We start from the raw sequence: 12,562 nt of genomic DNA, 5'->3' as shown, positions 1-12,562 counted from the left end.
TTGAGCATACATCAGGTTGCTATGTTTAAAGAGAGAGAGAGAGAGAGAGAAAAGAAGCAGTCCTACTCTTGGCAGACACATGTGATCTTTAATTAGACTCTGAGTCTAGTGGCCTATCACTCAGGCCTGGCATCACGCCTCTTTGTTTCCGGCCTCCAATTTAATTTAGAAGCGCTGGTTGGTGCCTGTTTGTAGCGGTTTCTATTGGCAGCAGGAGGTTCTCTCGGAATTCTCCTTCCTCTGCCTAGAATTGAGCTTAATTGAGTGGGCGTGGCCCCTCCAAAGCCGTTGCCACATTACAGTTTATCAGGCTGAGGAGGGCTGTAGGACCTTCAGGCTCCTGGGCCTCCTGCCTGTGTGGTGCCTTGAATTTCTTATCATTGCTTAAGGTTAGTCAGCAAGGATTTAATAAGCTTAAAGTCTCACTAGGGTAAAGATGAGGAAATTCAAAGAAATAGATGACGAGGCTCTGACCCAAGGGACCCCAGCCTCTCAGAGCATCCATTAGTGTTTCTGCTCGATGACTCAAATTGCTCCATCCCGCAGTACTCCAAAAGCCAGGGACACATAAGAACTACCCGCCCTCTGCCTTTGAAGATCCGAGCAGGATGGCTCTGACTCTAGCGAGGGCCCCTTAGCTGCATCTATTCGTGGCATCAGGGTGGGAGTACATCTGTCCCATGTGTCTTTGTCCTCTCTCTGCTCGGGTCTCCCCTAGCAGCTCACGGGTACCATCCGAGAGCCTGGGCACGCGCTTCTTCGTGAGGGGTGTTCCTCCGGAGAGCAGGAACCAGTTGCTTTCAGGCTTACTAAGTGAACCTAGGACAGTAAGATGGCATTGGCTTTGCAGTTTACAGTGTACTGCTTAGAAGAGGATACACAGGGGGACCAGCAGACAGGCACGCATTCACTGTCCCTCAGAGCTCAGATTGCCTGTCCTTTGTAGTTGGAACTGATTCTGAGAGAACAGAGTGGCCCGTTATAAGACATGCACATTCCCTAGCTCAAGAAAGCAAGGTTCTCTCCCAAATGGTGGGGTGTTACTCTATCTGTTCTAAATTAACTAAAGGGCGATTTCCGGGGAGTAAGATGGAGAGCAGCCATTAGGGCTGGGAGTCCACATCCAGCCAGCAGGTGTTTAACCGCTCACCAACAGCATCACGTCTTAACATGTGCCACACCACTAAGAATGTTTTCATTAAAATAAAACTACTGATTTTTACCTAAACTCTCTACTCTCTACGGATGTAGTGTGGTCCCTTTTATCAGACTTACACAGCAATTTTATGTCTCTGAATTTTTCTTTTATTTTTAAAGATTTATTTATTTGTGTACCTGTGTATATACACACTGTATTTGCATGTATGACCACATGACAGAAGACAGCATCAGACAGAAGAGAGCACCAGACAGAAGAGGGCATCAGATCTCATTATAGATGGTTGTGAGCCACCATGTGGTTGCTGGGAATTGAACTCAGGACCTCTGGAAGAGCAGCGGTGCTCTTAACTGTTGAGCCATCTCTCCAGCCTGAAATTTTCTTTTCTGTGTGTGAAATACCTCAAAACTTTACCAGGCCTAGTTAGTTCTGCCTGTATACTTGTGTGTGGAGCTGTCTCCAGCCCCCAGCAGCCTACATAGCACCCTCTGGTACTATGAGAGCTAGCCAGCTTGTAATTTTATCAAAGTATATTACTTTCTGAAAATAAAAACATTCGCTGCTTTTTTTTTCCAGTGCACACAGCCATTTCATGGTTATAATGAGGTCTTTTATTATTATTGTTGTTGTTGTTGTTGTTGTTATTGTTGTTGTTGTTGTTGTTGTTTAGATCTTCATGGCCAAATAGGGTTCAGGCCACAGCCGACTTGCCATCAGCTGGGCCAGTCTTCCACTGAGGAGTCCTAAGGGATGGGCAAAGGCCACCCAGGGACTGGGCAGGGGTTTGAGAGTTACCTGGAGTGCTTTGTGCACCACCATCTCCCAGGGCTGCGTTAAGTGTCCCTTCGACTGTGCTAGACCCACTTTCTTTCTGTTTGTTTTTCTCCTCCTGACCTGACTCGTAGCATTTCAGGTCCAGCAATCCAAGGAGGGGATGTGGGGCCCACGACAATGTAGAGCAGGTACACACTCACACACACTTGGTGGATGATGCAGGCTCCACTAAGCCCCAACCATTTACATATATGAATATATATTATGTAAGTATATACACATTCACACATTTTTCTTCCCACTGCTTACATATCGCAGCAAAATCTTTCAAGCAGTACAAAAACTGCAATGGGGTCACATTCTATTTTTCTTTAAGTGAACAATCACAATGAGTATATGTAGAAAACCACGTTCCCCATTATCCTTACACGGTCAAGTGTTTCACATATTGTGGGTAGAAAACAAATTCTTTCCAAGAACCCACATACACTCATCACTAAGCAACTTGGTATACCAGATGATTTTCTCAGCTGGTCTCTCCTACTGGCAGGCTGCAATTTGCAGTTAAAAAGAAACGATCAATTATTTTATTATTTTTCCTAATAAGTAATCTTATGAAACTCTCAAGGAGGATCATAAATCTAAACTCTTATGTTAAAAACAATTAGTCATTTCTACTTGAAATCCTCAGGATGCACATCTACTCATTAACATTTTTTTTTATTAAATCATATCAGGAAGCTGAGGGCAAAAATAGGTACAAGAAATTAATCATCACCTTGATCGCCAGCCCAGCTTTAGCAAGAGAGGCACGTCAGCCAGGGCCAGTCAGGGACCTTGTTCCCTGACCTCAGAAATCCCCACCTCAACTATTAAGAGTGTGCCTTTCTGAGCTTCGCATTGTTCCCTACGATCTTCTACATCAGAGCCACCCGCAACAACATCTTAACCCAACTTTACTAACCACCTACATCTCTTTGTCCTTCCTGCGGGTGGTGGATGAATCATTAATCTGCTCCAGCCGCAATGATTGAAAAGATCAGTCACTATCATTGTAAGTGCTGATAACACTGGCCCGCAAGAGGCTGCAAGCCTCCTCAGAGTTTTCATGCTACTCATAGATTAGGGGGGAAAGTCATGACTGCGAGGGCGACAAGCAGAGCGAAACTCCCCGACAACACAAAGTCCTCAGGACACGTAGTCCTCGGGCCTCTGCTCCCGCTATGGCAGTGCTAACCCGTGGGCAGCAATCCATGAGTACTAAAGCTGTTTTGTTGTTTCCCTTGCATGGCCCCCAACACAAGTCCAGGAGAGAGAACGCGGCAGACGGTGTCCTTGTAGCTGGCCGAATAAAAAGAAAGGAAGCATTAGACTTAGTAATGACCTGGGCTCCTGCGCTGAGCCATGCTGAGGGCACAAGGCAAGCAGATACATTGTTTTTATGCTCTGGACATTCCCAAACCCTCTTGCCAGAGGGAGCAGGGCTGGAGGCCAGGCTGGAGAGATGAGCTGCCGTGCTAGCAGCTGCCTCCTAAATATAAGCTTCTTGTTTGTGAGGGGTTGCCTTAAATTAGACTGGAGTTGAGACGATGTGTACAATAACGGCACTGGCTCACGCTTCCTTGTGTTCCTTGGAACCGAGGTTGGAGTGACAGCCAGGAATAGGCTCCGACAGTCAGTGGTGGAGCAGGTGCAGATCTGAGTCTGCAGAACAGAAACCAGGGTTTCCAGGTTCCTGTACCTCTTTGTAGCACATTGCACAAAGACACATGGGTAGTTACAGAGAAGGTGACAGCTTATTAAGGAGAGAGAGACAGAGGAGCCTGGAGGTGTGCCGTGCCTCCCTGTGGCCAGGCTCCCAGAAGTCAAGAAGAGGGATAGGGTGAGGTCTGCAGTTCCGACTCCCCAAAATTGGCATAGCCCCGGGGCCTTCCCAAGCAAGCCCCTGCCTGAAGGAAGCTCAGATAGACTAAGTTCAGCCTGGCTTCCCACTGTTGTCACCTTTCATCTAGTCATTTCCGGGATTTTTTTTTTCCTCCACTAATTTTTTATTCTCCTTCCTCAGCGGAGCAGTGAATGTGTCCTGGCAACAGACAGTTGGAGAAGTATTAGTTACTTTTCTTTGTGTTGTGACCAAATAGCTGCCAAACGTAACTTAAAGGAGAAAGGGTTTATTTTGGTTCCTGTTCGAGGGTACAGTCTGTTGTGGTGGGGGTAAGGCATGGCAGAGGGTCACATTGCATCTGTAGCTGGGGCAGAGGGTGATGGGGGCTGGTGCTCATCTCCGTTTCTTTTTATGCAATCTGGGGCCCCAATCCATGAATTGGTACTGTCCACACTTAGGGCAGGTCTCCCCAACTAATCCAGAGCTCCCTAGCATGCGGGCCCAGAGGGTTGTCCTATAGGTGATTCTAGGTCCTGTTGGCGCTCAGTGGTACCCATCGCAGCAGTGGTCGTGGCTTGTGTGTTTCATGGACACGAGGGTGGGAATGATGCAGGAAGCTCAGTTTTCTGGGTATCTGGTCAACACTTGATGGTGGTGGGGTGAGGGGTATGCCTTGGAAGCAGGGTTGGCTAACCAATTGTGGGCAAGGGGGGCCTTGGTGCCCTGATAGGGAGCATATGGGCCCCCGAGGGCTGGCAGGGTGGTGTTGTGAGTAGGGTCATAAAGGCAGGGTGTTGAAGCAGTGTTCATGGGGAACCTTGAGTTCTGGACACAGGGAGGCTCACTTGTTCGTTACTATGTTCTATCTATCATCTACCTATCTATCATCTATCTGTCTGTCTGTCCGTCTATCTATCTATCATCTATCTACCTATTATCTATCTATCATCATCTATCTATCATCTATCTATCTATCTATCTATCTATCTATCATCTATCTATTATCTATCTATCATCATCTATCTATCATCTATCTGTCTGTCTGACCATCTATCTATTATCTATCTATCTATCTATCTATCTATCTATCTATCTATCTATCATCCTTGTCTGTCCTGGAACTCACTCTGTAGACCAGGCTGGCTCCAACTCACAGAGATCCACCTGTCTCTGCCTCCCAAGTGCTGGCTTTAAAGGCATGCGCCATTATGCCTGATTTATCACTTAACCTTAGCACCCACATAGCGCAATCAACACATAGTAGACTGTCACTTCTTTGCTAAAGGCATGTATCAACTAGACTAATCCTGCAGGTGAGATGTAGAAGATTTGAAAGAGAGGTGACGCTGGGCAGCACTATCCCACTGCCACATCGGGCCTTAGTGTCCTGGGTCTCACTTTACTAGTCGAACTAGCTAGTAGGAGAAGTCAATACCAGGTGCTCGTTAACCACAGCGGCTTCATGTGATACCATTCCTGAATGAGGCTAGTGTTTCAGCATGGGCTTCCGGATTGCAGCCCAGAGGTCAGAGGTCGGAGTGAGCATGGGGCGGATTTGGTTGGAGGCTTCTTGGTCCATGAGATTTCTCCCCTTGCTTTTGTCTGAGACCGGTCTTGGATGGTTGAGTCCTCAGAGGTCAGGACACACAAGATTTCTTCATGCAGATTCATGTCCCCCGTCACAGCCTGAAGATTTCCCATATCACAGAACCCACGGAGGTTTCCCATGCCTCGTCCTCTGTCCTCTTGTGCTCCTAGTGGGCTTCTCGCTCCCTAGCCTGCAGCTCTCAGATGTCCAGAGAAGCCCCACAGAAGGAAAGAGTCCCTGATTGAATGGCAGTCCTCCTCAGTGCCTGTGTAGTAGCCTGCAATTAAATGTATACATCCCGAATCACGCCTTTATACACTCTAGGTTTTTCACCAGCTGGTTTCTGTTCCCCATTTCTTTTCCTTGTCTGCAAAGCTATTTGCAGTGTAATTGCCAGTGAGTGTGGGTGTTGATAGTATCTACAGTACAGTCACCAAGTCAGTGCAGTGACAATCCCAGTTCCTGACAGAGGGTGAGCATCTGGTCACTGCCACCCCTGAGGCATTTCCTGCCACTGGATGACAGGAGGCCACCACATCTCCTTGGAGGCATTTCCTTTGACATGGCGTTTGGTATACTATACTAAGATGCTACCATCAAGAGAGAAGCTTTGTCTCACTGGAAACTTTTAAAGAGTGGGTCCTACTACTTAGCCCCTCCCTGCTGAGGCAGGCAGCCGGACCACCTTGGTTTCGCAGAGGTCAGGAGTTCTGTGGATGTCAGGTTTGTGTTTGGACTCTTCTAGAGTCCCAGCATGGAGCTCGGCACACGTCGAGTTTCTCTCCTTGAGCTAGGAATGACGTTGAAGCTGTGCTGATCATTCAACATTGTCAGAGCTTGTCATTGGTGTCATCAGGGTGAGAGCCACCAATGCCACCTCACTCGCTCTGGTTACCTCTGGGAAAGCCAGGACCCTGGTGTCCCTTTGCTCCTTCTCTGCCCTTCTTGGCTACATTTCACAAGTCCCTCTTGATGGCTTAGTGCTAATCCTTTGGTCTGGGCAGGCAAGTCACATAGGAGCTCATAGACTGAATGATGGCCAGTCTCCATCTCTGGTTATAGAGTCCTCAGTTTCTGTCAACTATATTGTAGACAGGAATGGTCAGTGGACACGTGGGGGAGGGCTCCTGGGCCCAATCTCTAGGGAAAGCCAAGGAGCCAGCTGAGTTGCTGAGATCTATGCTGTGTCACTGGCCTCCATTTATTCAGCTGTAAACAGTGAATAGAATCTGCCTGCAGGGTTGTGGTGAGATAAAGTGGGAAAAATACTTAGAGAGTCCCAAACACAAAGACATATAAAACAGCAGCTTCACATGACGTTGCTCCCAGGTGATGCGAGCCTTTTAACATGAGTTTCAAAGTGCTACTCTGAGGTCAGAGGTTAGTGCAATGGGGGCGCTTTGGGCCAGAGGCTTCTTGAGCCCTCTGGGCCATTTCTGTGAACTTGATATACTGTTTCTGTGTGCTGCTGGCCTCTGCTGGGTTGGTCCTCAGAGGTCAAGAGCAGGGCTTACGGCTTCATTCTTTCTGATTTTGACTGGAGGATCTCCAACCCACAGAGGTTCTCTGTGCCTCATCCTGGGTCCCCTTGCCTTTCCAGTGGGCTTATCTCCTGCTCAGCTTCAGCTTCCTGATGTTTAACTAAGACCCTAAGAAGAATTCTTGATAGAAAGAGCCCATAGCAGGCACCCAGCAAAGGTGTTTATCACCCACGAGTTTGACCCCTCTGTGGCCTTTCATGCTAATATCACCAGTGGCCCCCTGAGCCAACTCTGTACATTCTTCACAACAGAAGGTGGTTTGGGGGTTCTTCTTGTGGGCTCAGTGTGAATCTCTTGTGCCTAGCAGGCTGTGGCTGAGAAGCACAGGAGCTTGCCTAGGTGGGGGCCGGGATGACAGTAGGTGACACCACCTGTCACCACCCTTCAAGAGGTCTCCAGCAATTGTTTTTCCTTTTATTCTTTTTAAACATCCCCCCCTTTTTTGGGGTGTGTGTGTGTGTGTGTGTGTGTGTGTGTGTGTGTGTACATGTTCACCTGTGTAAGCAAGCATACACATGTGTGTATCGGAGAACAACCTGAGTGTCAGTCCTTGCCCTCCAAGAGTCTCTGTTTTTTGCTACACTGTGTTCCTGGCTATCTGGTCTCCTGGCTTCTGGAGCATCCTCCTGTCTCTGTCCGTTATTTTGCCTTAGCAGCATCTGGACTACAGATGTGCACCACCACAGCTTTATATGCACTGTAGGGATTTGAAGCCTAGTTCCTGCTTGCACAGCAAGCCCTTTAGCCACCGAGGCATCTCTTTAGTGCCCCTTCCCCTTTAGTCCTTGAAGGAAATGTTATTGAGGTTTCTGACTGAAATGGGATAATAGGACTCCATCCCGCCCTCTTGAGAGCAGAGGAGAGCAGTCAGGCTGTGCGCAGGACCTGTACCTTGAAAACCATGACTTGACAGCAGAACTGGTGAGCTGTCAGCTGTTAAAGTTATTTTTGTAAAACTGTGTGTTTCTCTCTTAACCCAGCTATCACACACATAATTGAGGCTCTTTTATATTTGTCTAATAATCAGCTTCATAACACACTAAATGAGCAGTTATTACTCTATCCTTAGCCCTCTAAGCTAATCTGACTTCCAGTGTAAATCCCAGAGATACTTGTACTTTGTGGTTTTCCTGATCCAGCTCCTTCTCCTGATGTCCTCTTGGACCTCTGCCCATGGCTGAATTCCCCCACTTCCTCCTCCCTTCTCCTCCGCTGGCTGGCAGGAAGTCCAGCCCTATTCTCTTCCCTGCTCAGTGACTGGCTGTAAGTTGCTTTATTGGCATATCAGGGGACAACTGGGGAGAGTCTCAGAACAAGGGCTGCAACCAGATATGGGGGCGAGGGGTACAGAAACCAGCATTTGAATTACACAATACCCTACATCTGCAGTAGGCAGCAGAGAATGGGCAGAGAAGGGAATGCTACCACAACTTGTCAGAGTACATGTGTGTCTCAGTAGATATGACAGGAACTGTCCGTAGCCACCCAGCTCTATTTTTTTCTTCCGCAGAACAGAACTCGAGCTTTTCTTAGGGCCACAGTGAACCTTGTTTTCCACTGGGGCCAGACAATGCCCTGATTTGAGGCTCTAGCCACAGGCAGGCAGTGAGGCTCTTGTGTAGAACTTCAGGGAAAGGTGCCCGTGAGTGACTCTGTATGGGGACATTTGTCCTCCTCCGGGCTCTAATCAGGATGTGCAACTTGTCACTCTAGACGCCCCTTGCATCTAGTGTGACTCTCAGGACAGGGGACGCGCTGTGGTGGTAATGACAATTAGATAAAGTATAGATCCTGACTTCTTTTTTTGTAATTTATAAAATCTTTGTGAGAGAATTGTAGATTTACATAGTTATAAGAACCAGTACAGGTATGCGAAGTACCGTTTAGAGGGTTTCATCTCACGAGATGACAGGAGTCGCCACAGCCAGGATTTTCACTCTGATATACTTAAGATCTCGCATGTTGGGCTGGAGAGATGGCTCGGCGGTTAGGAGTACTGACTGCAGTTCTGGAGGGCCTGGGTTCCGTTCTTGCACCACACGGTGATAACAACCATCTGTAGCTCTACTCCCAGGGGACCTGGTGTCCTGTTGTGGCCTCCAAGGGCACTGTAGGCAGGAGGTGCACTAACACACAGCCAAAACCACTCAAACATAATGTTTTTAATTTTTAAAAAAATCAGCTTATGTTGTGTTTTCATTCCCACGCCCATTTCCCTCCTGCCCCTCCAGCCTCCTTGACCCCTGGGAAGCCCTCCTAGGGCCCGAGTTTTGATGACAGTGGCACGTCATCCCAGACCTGGACCACTTAACCATGGAAACACAAACATCTATATTAATCAAATCATATCACTTAAAAGATGCCACGCAGCCAAACCCCGCCCTGCACCAGGACAGCAGACGGTCAGAGAAGAAGGCCGGAAGACGGTTTCTACCGTGGTGCACAGGGAAGACTTATGAAAGTGCCTTCAGAGAGGCCGGTACCTCAGCCAAGCCAGGAAGGGTGGGGGCGCTGCTTCCACAGACACTCAATGCCACTGGCTCCTAACAGCAGCTGCGGCTTTCTTGAGGTGTTTCTGCTGTTGTTCCTTATGTCACAGGAGGATCATGTATAACATGTTAAGCTATTCTGGCTGCCACAAGTGTTTACAGGCACTGGGTACACCCCAGCATCTGCATGTGTGGTTCATGGAAGTTACACACCTCTTTGGGTGACATTTTTGCTTGGTTTAAATTATATATATATATTATTTTAAAGTATATATGCATATATATATATAAAGAAAAATATAAAGTATGTATATATAATATTTTACTAGTTCCTTAAGGATTTCATACACACATACCATATATTTTAAGCATGTTCACACTTGTTCACACTTGTCCACCAACTCCTCCTAGATCCATATTACCATCCCAGTCTCCTAACTCCTCCTTTTTTATCACCTCCCCTCTTATAACCCATGAAGTCTAATCTATGTTGCTCCTATGCTCATGTGTGTGGTGACATCTGCTGGAGTGTGCTTTACCAGGCAGAGGCTATACCCTGAAAACAAACTGACTTCCCATCCCTGAAGCCCTCAAATGCTATTAACTTCCCAGTTAGAGGTGGGGGGGGGTTCACGTGGGGGCTCAGGAGCCCCCTCCCCACTTTGAACTGGAAGGTTGGCTGGCTTCCTCTTGTGCAGATCTTGTGGAACCAACCACAGCTGCCGTGAGCTTATGAGTGCAGCAGTCCTGTCTTGTTCTGAAGACACTGCTTCGCCAGGCCATCCTTTGCTTCTGGCTCTTAACCATCTTCCCACGCCCTCTTCCTCAGTGGCTCCTGAGTCTTAAGGGAGGGTGTGATGTAGATGTTCCATTTGTGGCTGGTGACTCCATAAAAATTCATGCTCTACGCTTTGACCAGTTGTGAGTGTCCTTGCTAACTGCCAAGCAATGAACAAGAAAACTTCTCCGATGAGGTCTGGGAGCTGCACTAATCTATGGTATAAAGATGTCAACTTAGGGGGAGTTTGATACTAGGTCCACTCAGCTGTATAATGTAGTAGATTTACTCCTGGACCTGAGAGCTCCTCAGCCATGAATTCTTGGCCAGATTTACAGTAACAAGCATGTGTTTCCTTTTGTAGAGCAGACCTTAAATCCAAATAGAAAGAGATTAGTTGCTCCCATAACGTTTGTACCACTGTTGCAGCCATGGGCAGATCTTGCCATGGCTTACAGGATTCACAGTTAGATAAGTATGTTGGTGACCTGTGGCTTAAGCTGCCTTTGAACTTGAGTCAGTCCTCCTGCCTTGGCCTCCTGAGCACTGGGATTACAGATGTATGCTACCATGCCTGGCTCCCTTGGGGATTTTAGTTCTGACTCTTAGAAAGAGACTAGTGGGGGCAATACAACGGGATATTCAGAGATGTTCTCAGATGGAAGAAATGTGCCATGCCTGCTAGGACACTGCAAAGGTTCTGTGTGTGTGTATGTGTGTGTATGTGTGTGTGTGTGTGTGTGTGTGTGTGTGTGTGTGAGAGAGAGAGAGAGAGAGAGAGAGAGAGAGAGAGAGAGAGAGAGAGACGGGCAGGGTGTGTGTGTCTGTTTCAGCTGCCTGCTCATACTGTGCTTCCCTTTCCAGGCGCTGGTGTCAGAGAGGATGTGTTTCTCATTTGGAGAGAAATGGAAGAAGCCTGCAGCACCCTGGCTCAGATCCAGAGGCTGGTGGACAAGTCTACGCCTCAGGCAGATTGCAGTAGGTGCTGTTTATACATTAAAGCCTGTAGTGCCACATGGTCAGTGATATTGGTGGCTGGGGATAGAGGTGGGTGGGTTGGAGTTCTATGCTTCTAAATAGGAGAGCTCCTTAGCTCAGCTCTGAGGTGTTCTAGGGAGAGTCACTGGATCTGTGGGGTGTGTGTGTGTGTGTGTGTGTGTGTGTGTGTGTGTGTGTGTGTGTGTGCGTGCATGCGCGCGTGCACGCAGGTATGTGTACACATATATGCATGTGCTCATTCTAAAGAAGAACCAGAGCTGGACAATAATTAAAGCTCTAAAGGCAGATTTTCCAGCAACTGCATATAGCAAGAGGAGGAAACAAGGCTTGGTATAGAGCTGGCTTCAGTGCAGAACACATCACAGACATGCACACTGTTACGTAGAGCGCTGTCTGTGAATGGAAAATTACTAGGAGGAGGAGATGCGATGAATAAGGAGGCTTCTGTCTGGATGGATTCAACAGTGTTCCTGCTGAAGGCTGGGTCAGCTGTGCCAGGGGTGATGAACATGAGGAATTCCACTGAAACGTTGAATTTGATCATTTATCAATTGGGGGGTATTCTGGTTGTAGCATTTTATTAATATTTGTGCTAGCTATGCAGAGTTGACCATGAAAGCCCAAAGTTTGAGGATGTTTGACATGAAGATGAAGAGGAGCCTACCTATTAGTGTGTGTCAGGCTTGGTCAAGGGAGAAATCTTCCAAGAGGCAGGTGGGATTTTTTGTTGTTTTGTTTTCGAGACAGAGCTCACTCCATAGCTCTGGCTACCCTGAAACTCACTACGTAGACCAGGCTGGCTCCGAACTCGCAGAGATCTGCTCGCCTCTGCCTCCCAAGTGGTAGGATTAAAGGCATGCGCCACCATGACCCTAGAGAACCATGTGTTGTTTTTACAGGGACAGTGAGAGTGAAGGGATTCAGGGCTGGGTCAGCTAGACTTAGCCTTGCTTACAGACGGAATCCCACCCAAACCGCCTGTGGCCGGCCGCCAGCCGCTCACCCTCACAGAACTGCAAAGAAGGCGGCACTCACTGCTGCTGTTCTTCCTCGCTGAATACAGACACAGGCCAGGCAAGAAACCTAGAAGATGTGTTTGTGAGGGTTTGTGCTATCAGCATTAAGAAAAATTGCTAAAATGTACTTGTGTTTCTGTCTTTAGATGTTTTTTTATGCTCTAAGCAGCAATGGCAGGCATTCCATGGGTTTATAGGAGCAGGGATAACTCAAAGGCAGCTGCTTTGTTGAAGGCCCACACCAACAGTGGCTGACAGTTCATGAAAACGGGAACCCCAAGCTCTCTACTCAACTTGCAGGCAGCTCTACAGATCTGAGAAACTCCTCTAGGC

The 12,562-nt window shown here is 47.8% G+C and overlaps 1 protein-coding gene across 7 annotated transcripts in view; it reads left to right on the top strand.

The window, feature by feature from the left end:
- VWA3B (von Willebrand factor A domain containing 3B) overlaps positions 1-12,562 on the top strand; it is a 185,507-nt gene that overhangs the window by 56,701 nt on the left and 116,244 nt on the right. For all 7 annotated transcript variants that reach the window (XR_014773982.1, XR_014773983.1, XR_014773984.1 and 4 more), the window contains one exon: positions 11,079-11,192. Coding sequence is in view for 2 of the 7 variants with exons in the window: in XM_084754603.1 (XP_084610729.1) it covers positions 11,079-11,192 (114 nt within the window). In the remaining 5 variants the exon portion in view is untranslated. The remainder of the gene's footprint in view (positions 1-11,078; positions 11,193-12,562) is intronic.

Source organism: Acomys minous, assembly GCF_964271855.1.
Source record: "Acomys minous genome assembly, chromosome: 13".
In the NCBI taxonomy this organism is placed as follows: Eukaryota; Metazoa; Chordata; class Mammalia; order Rodentia; family Muridae; genus Acomys; species Acomys minous.
The sequence above is the reverse complement of the archived record's forward strand: the minus strand, read 5'-3'. Positions and strand labels throughout refer to the sequence as shown.